General features: G+C 51.8%; 1 protein-coding gene across 3 annotated transcripts; it reads left to right on the plus strand.

Moving 5' to 3' along the window:
- Window positions 1–272: 272 nt before the first annotated feature.
- Window positions 273–7,184, plus strand: TOX4 (TOX high mobility group box family member 4). 3 transcript variants are annotated; one of them, XR_013942674.1, is made up of 6 exons: window positions 273–828; window positions 2,037–2,105; window positions 2,201–2,443; window positions 4,318–4,587; window positions 6,296–6,977; window positions 7,131–7,184. XR_013942674.1 is itself a non-coding variant. In XM_080571617.1 (6 exons), the coding sequence occupies exons 1-5, from the start codon at window positions 823–825 to the stop codon at window positions 6,608–6,610; spliced, it is 903 nt and encodes a 300-aa protein (XP_080427743.1). In that variant the 5' UTR covers window positions 273–822; the 3' UTR covers window positions 6,611–6,636; window positions 6,668–7,178. The 3 variants fall into 3 exon arrangements, 2 of the variants coding, with proteins under 2 accessions (XP_080427743.1, XP_080427742.1); XM_080571617.1 differs by having other exon boundaries at window positions 6,296–6,636; window positions 6,668–7,178; XM_080571616.1 differs by having other exon boundaries at window positions 6,296–7,178.

Raw genomic sequence — 7,184 nt, forward strand, 5'->3', positions numbered from 1 at the left:
TTTTGGGTGAGTAAAAATGCTTTCAAAGCCCATTTTAGGCCTTTTAAAAACAAATTTAAGACCATTTATCATACCTAAAAATGCTTTAAAGTTAATTTATAATCAATTTTAAATTATGCAAATGATTTTAAATTCCTTTGTATTGTTTAAAATTCACTTAAAATTTTATTTTTGGCATTTAAAATAGCGTAAACAATTTAAATTGACTTATAACGACTGAAAAAGCTTTATATTTAATTTTTTAAGGGATTTCATGCCTCATAAGGAGTTTGTAAATGAACGACGGCAGTTAAAACTCCTTAAAATTTTAATTTTTCGGTGTTTTATGTTTTGTAGAAAATTTGATGTTGATTTTTCAACGACTAAAAACCCTTTTCTGAGGGATTTTTATTTGCAGGGAGAATTTTAAACTCATTTATGGTGCCTAAAGCCCACTTATAAGAAATTTTGAGTCTTCTAGGGAGACAAAAAGCGATATTTAATTAAAAATTTTCCTTAAAATTTTGTTTTGAAGGGGTTTTAAAGAAATCGAGAGGCCTCCACTCAGGGATTTTTGGAGGCCTCCGCCTCAAAATATTCGGTGGCCTACGCTAAAAAATACTTGGAGGCCTCCAGTGATAAATATTTGGGGGCCTCCACCCGGAAAATTTCCCAAATTTCCTAAATTTCGCCCAATTTTCCAGGTGGAGCCCCCAGTCCTCCAGCTCGGAGGACCGACCCCGCGCGTCTCTATGGTTCCACGCCGGAAGTAAACCGGAAGAGGGGTAGTGGGGAGGCCGCACTTCCGCTTCCGGGCGGCGGCCTGGCCGGGGCGGCGGAGCCATGGAGGTGAGCGGCGGCTTTGTGGCGGGGGGGAGTCCTCCAAGGGGGGGGGGGCGGTCCTCCAAGGGGGGGGGGGGGGCGTTGCTATGGAGACCGGGGGGGCTTGGGGAGGGGAGGGGGCGGGGGAGGGGGGAGGTTTTGGGGCGGTTTGGGGGGATTTTGGGGCTGCTTGGGGGGGGCGGGGCGGTTTGGGGGAGGTTTTGGGGCTGTTTGGGGGCAATTGGGGGAGGTTTGGGGGGATTGGGGGAGGTTTGGGGGGATTTGGGGTGGGTTGGGGGCGTTTGGGGGAGCTTTTGGGGTATTTGGGGCGATTTGAGTGGATTTGGGGAGATTTTGGGGTATTGGGGGCAGGTTTTGGGACTGTTTGGGGGTATTTTGGGGGGTTGGGGGCTATTTTGGGGCAATTTTGGGGGATTTGAGGGGGCTTGGGGGGGTTGGGGGAGCCTTTGGGGTATTTGGGGGAGGTTTTGGGGCTGTTTGGGGGGATTTGGGGGAGGTTTGGGGGGATTGGGGGTGGGTTGGGGGCGTTTGGGGGAGGTTTTGGGGTATTTGGGGAGATTTGAGGGGATTTGGGGGGATTCGGGGAGCTTTTGGGGTATTTGCGGCAAGTTTTGGGGCTGTTTGGGGGGATTTTGGGGGGGTTTGGGGGAGGTTTTGGGGTGGTTTTGGGGGATTTGGGGAGGTTTTGGGGGGTCTTGGGGTATCTGGGGGAGGTTTGGGGACTGTTTTGGGGGGATTTGGGGGGGTTGGGGGCGTTTTGGGGTAGTTTTGGGGGTTTTTGGGGTATTTGGGGGAGGTTTTGGGGTGGTTTTGGGGGATTTGGGGAGGTTTTGGGGGGTCCTGGGGTATTAGGGGGGAGTTTGGGGGAAGGTTGGGGTCATTTGGGGAGGTTTTGAGGGTTTTGCGGGGAGGTTTTGGGGTGTTTTGGGGGACTTTGGGGTTATTTGGAGAGATTTGGGGGCGATTTGGGGATATTTAGGGTTATTTTGATGTATTTGGAGCCGTTTTGGGGGCACATTTAGGGAAATCTTTCAGGATTTTGGTCTATTTTTCTCCGCTTTTGTTCTTTTTCGTCTTTTTTCACTGTTTTATGGGGTCATCCCCACCTGCTTCCTTGAGAGGAGATTCTTCATGTCGTGTTCTTCCCTCCGATTCCCCAAAACCCCCCTTTTTCACCCCAAACCCCCCCTTTTTCCCCCCCAAACCCCTTCCAGTTCCCCGGCGGCAACGACAACTACCTGGCCATCACCGGCGCGGCTCACCCCTTCCTGACGGGCGCCGAGGTACGAATCGGGGCCGGAAAACCCCCCAAAAAAAGCCCCGAAAACCCCATTTTTACCCGTTTCCCTGTCCTTTTTTAACCCTTTCCTCCCCGCAGACCTTCCACACGCCCAGCTTGGGGGACGAGGAGTTCGAGATCCCCCCCATCGCCCTCGACGCCGACCCCTCGCTGGCCGTGGCCGACGTCGTCGCCCACTTTGACGAGCTGGGGGACCCCGGCGCCCCCCCCGAGGCCGCCTTCGCCCCCCCCTACGGGGTGCAGGCCCTCGACATGCCCGTGGGGATCGGGCCCGGCCTGATGGAGCAGGGCGGGGGGCTGCTGCCGGGGGGGCTCTCCATGGTGAGCGGGGTTTTGGGGGGGGGTATTTGGGGGATTTGGGGGGGGGTGGGGTGATTTCGGGGGCATTTGGGGGGATTTGGGGGGGATTTAGGGTGATTTGGGGGGAATTTGGGGGATTTGGGGGGGATTTGGGGCATTTGGGGGGGATTTAGGAGGAAAAATGGGAGGTTTGGGGGGTTATAGGGGATTTGGGGGGGTTATAGGGGGACTTGGGGGGGCTTAGAGGTGATTTGGGCGGGATTTGGGGGATTTGGGGGGGATTTAGGGGGAAAAATGGGAGGTTTGGGGGGGACTGAGGGGGATTTGGGGGGGTTATAGGGGGATTTGGGAGGGGTTTAGGGGACTTGGGGGGATTTAGGGTGATTTGGGGGGGATTTGGGGGGAAAAATGGGAGCTTTGGGGGGGATTGAGGGGATTTGGGGGGGTTATAGGGGGATTGGGGAGGGTTAGAGGACTTGGGGGGATTTAGGGGGATTTGGGGGGGATTTAGGGTGATTTGGGGGGAATTTGGGGGATTTGGGGGGATTTAGGAGGAAAAATGGGAGGTTTGGGGGGGTTATAGGTGAATTTGGGGGGGCTTACAGGGGAATTTGGGGGGGGTTAGCGGATTTGCGGTGATTTGGGGGGAATTTGGGGGATTTGGGGGGGATTTAGGGGGAAAAATGAGAGGTTTGGGGGGGAATTGAGGTGGATTTGGGAGGATTAGGGGGGATTTGGGGGTCTTAGAGGGAGATTTGGGGGGGATTAAGGATGATTTGGGGGAAATTTTGGGGATTTGGGGGGATTTTGGGGGAAAATGGGGGGTTTGGGGGTGTTATAGGGGGATATGGGGGTGTTATAGGGGGATATGGGGGTGTTATAGGGGGACTTGGGGGGATTTAGGGTGATTTGGGAGGAATTTGGGGGATTTGGGGGGAAAAATGGGAGGTTTGGGGGGGTTATAGGGGGATTTGGGGGGGCTTAGAGGTGACTTGGGCGGGATTTGGGGGATTTGGGGGGAATTTGGGGATTTGGGGGGGATTTGGGGGATTTAGGAGGAAAAATGGGAGGTTTGGGGGGGTTATAGGGGGATTTGGGGGGGCTTACAGGGGAATTTGGGGGGGGCTTAGCGGATTTACGGTGATTTGGGGGGAATTTGGGGATTTGGGGGGATTTAGGGGGAAAAATGGGAGGTTTGGGGGGGAATTGAGGGGGATTTGGGAGGGTTAGGGGGGATTTAGGGGGGTTTAGAGGGGATTTGGGGGGGGTTAGGGGGAATTTGGGAGGGATTTGGGGGGGATTTGGGGGAAAAGGGAGGGATTTGGGGGGGATTTAGGGCGAAAAAGGGAGGTTTAGGGGCATTAGAGGGGATTGGCGGGGAAATGGGGCTTTTGGGGGGAAATAGGGGTATTTGGGGGTAATTGAGGAGATTTAGGGGTGTTAGAGGGGATTGGGGGGAAATAGGGGGATTTGGGGGGCTTTTGAGGGGGGTTTGGGGGTCATTTAGGGGAAATGGGATTTGGGGGGGGAATTTGGGGTGGAACAGGGGGATTTGGGGGGGAAATAGGGGGATTTGGCGGGGATTTTGAGGGGGAATGGGGGCATTTGGGGGGGGTTAGAGGGGATTTGGGGGGGGTTAGAGGGAATTTGGGGGGGGTTAGAGGGGATTTAGGATGGTTAGATGGGATTTGGGGGAAAATAAAGGGATTTGGGGGGGGAGGATTAGGATCGGGGGGCAATTTCTCCCCTATATTTTAGAGGGGGGGGGATCCCACATTACCTTTATTTTTTGGGGGGCGTTTGGAGCGGCGTTTTGAGACCTTTTCTCCCCCCCCCCCCCGATTTTTTTCTCCCCCCCCCCCCCCCCCAATTTTTTTCTCCCCCCACCCCCTCAGGAACTGGACCCCCCCCTGGCCGCCCCCTACGCCGCCGCCCCCCCCCGTCACCATCGAGGTGCCGATGAGCCCGGGGGGGGCTCCTGGCCCCCGGCGCCCTCACCACCATCGACCAGAGCGAGCTCAGCTCCCAGCTGGGGCTCAGCCTCGGGGGGGCGCCCCCCACCCTGCCCCCCCGGCCCCGGAGCCCCTCCCCGGACGAGCGCCTCTCCGCCACCCCCCTCGCCCACCCCCTCGCTGCCCGACGAGGAGGCCGAAGACTTCCGCAGGGTGAGGCTGACGACCCCCCCCCAGAATCCTAAATTACAATTTTTTTCCCGCTTTCCGAGCCCAAATCCCCCTTTTTTCCCACTTTCCGACCCAAAATCCTCCTTTTTTCCGCTTTCCGACCCCAAATCCCCCTTTTTTTCCCACTTTCCGACCCAAAATCCTCCTTTTTTCCGCTTTCCCATCCCAAATCCCCCTTTTTTTCCCGCTTTCCGACCCCAAATCCCACTTTTTTTCTGCTTTCTGACCCCAAATCCTACTTTTATTCCTTTTCCTGGGCCAAAATCCCACATTTTTTCTGACTACCGGCCCCAAAATCCCACTTTTTTTCCGCTTTCTGACCCCAAATCCCACTTTTTTTCTGCTTTCTGACCCCAAATCCTCCTTTTATTCCCCTTTCCCACCCCAAATCCCACTTTTTTCCGCTTTCCCACCCCAAATCCCACTTTTTTCCGCTTTCCGACCCCAAATCCCACATCTTTTCTGACTACTGACCCAAAATCCCACGTTTTTCCACTTTCCAACCCCAAATCCAACTTTTTCCCCACTTTCCGACCCGAAATCCCACGTTTTTTCCGCTTTCTGACCCAAAATCCCACTCTTTGCACTTTTCGACCCCAAATCTCACTTTTTTCTGCTTTCCGACCCAAAATCCCATATTTTTCCACATTCCGACCCCAAATCCCACTTTTTTCACTTTCTAATCCCTAATCCCACTTTTTTTTTCCGCTGGCTGACCACAAATCCTACTTTTTTCCCACGTCTCTACCCCAAAATCCCCCTTTCCGACCCAAAACCCCAATTTTTTTCCACTTTCCAACTCAAAATCCTACCTGTTTTCCATTTTTCTACCTCAAATCCATTTTTTCCCCACTTTCCAATTCAAAATCCTGTTTTTTTCCCATTTTTCTACCCCAAATCCCACTCTTCTTCTACTTTCTGGCCCCAAATCCCACTTTTTCCCCGAAATCCCACTGTTTTTTCCACTTTCCAACCCCAAATCCCACTTTTTTCACTTTCCAACCCAAAATCCCACTTTTTTCACTTTCTGACCCCAAATCTTTTTGCTTTCTGATCCCAAAATCCCACTTCCCTTTCATTCTTATTCTCTTTTTTTCCTGTTTTTTGATGTTTTGTTTTTTTTACTTTTTTTCTCGTTTCTTTTTTTTTCTTTCTCTTTTTTCCTTTTTTTTCCTTTTTTGCCTTTTTTCCTTTTTTCTTTTTTCCTTTTTTGTCTTTTTTCCTTTTTTCTCTTTTTTCTCTTTTTTCCTTTTTTCCTTTTTTCTCTTTTTTCTTTTTTTTCCTTTTTTCTCTTTTGTCTGTTTTCCTTCTTTTTTCTTGTTTTCTTTTTCATTTTTTTTTCTTTTTTTTTTCTTTTTTTTGTTTTCTTTTTCCTGTTTTTTCTTCTTTATTCTTTTTTTCTCTTTTTTCTTTTTTCTTTTATATCTTTTTTTCGTTTCTTTTTTCTCTTTTCTTAATTTCATTTTTTCTCTTTTCTTTTTTCTTGTTTTTCTCTTTTCTTTTTTCTTTTTTAATGTTTTTGTTCTTTTTTGTTCTTTTTTCTTTTTGTTTTTTTCTTATTTCTTTTCTTTTTTTCTCTTTTTCTCCTTTTTCTCATTTCTTTCCTTTTGCTCCTGTCTTTCCCCCCCCTTTCCCCCCCCTTTCCCCCCCTTTTCCCCCCCTTTCCTCACTCCCTCCCCTCCCCCGGCAGCTCCCGGCCCAGAAGGCCGCCCCGGCGCCTCCGGCCGCCCCCGAGGGGGGCCGCAAGCCCAAGCCCCCCAAGAAGCAGAAGAAGAAGAAGGACCCCAACGAGCCCCAGAAGCCGCTCTCCGCCTACGCCCTCTTCTTCCGCGACACGCAGGCGGCCATCAAGGGCCAGAACCCCAACGCCACCTTCGGCGAGGTCTCCAAGATCGTGGCCTCCATGTGGGACAGCCTCGGCGAGGAGCAGAAGCAGGTGACGGGGGGGCGGGGAGGCTTCAGGGGGGGCGTTGGGGACGGGGAGGAGGCGGTTTCGGGGGGGTAGAGGCCCAAAAGGGTTCGTCTGGGGAGGTGGAGGCTCAGGAAGTTTGGTTTGGGGGAGGTGGAGGCTCAGGAAATTTGGTTTCAGGGATGTGGAGGCTCAGGAAATTTGGTTTCAGGCATGCGAAGGCTCAGGAATTTTGGTTTGGGGGAGATAGAGGCTCAGAAAATTTGGTTTGGAGGACGTGGAGGCTCAGGAGATTTGGTTTCAGGCACGTGGAGGCTCAGGAAATTTGGTTTGGAGGACGTAGAGGCTCAGGAATTTTGGTTTGGGGGACGTAGAGGCTCAGGAAATTTGGTTTCAGGCACGTGGAGGCTCAGGAATTTTGGTTTGGAGGATGTGGAGGCTCAGGAAATTTGGTTTCAGGCACGTGGAGGCTCAGGAGGTTGGGTTTGGGGACGTAGAGGCTCAAGAATTTCGGTTTAGAGGACGTAGAGGCTCAGGAAATTTGGTTTCAGGGATGTGGAAGCTCAGGAATTTGGGTTTGGAGGACGTAGAGGCTCAGGAGTCTCCATTTGCGGAGGTGGAGGCTCAGGAAATTTGGTTTAGGGGAGGTGGAGGCTCAGGAAATTTGGTT

The sequence above is a fragment of the Anser brachyrhynchus genome (assembly GCF_964034855.1).
Source record: "Anser brachyrhynchus genome assembly, chromosome: 34".
In the NCBI taxonomy this organism is placed as follows: domain Eukaryota; kingdom Metazoa; phylum Chordata; class Aves; order Anseriformes; family Anatidae; genus Anser; species Anser brachyrhynchus.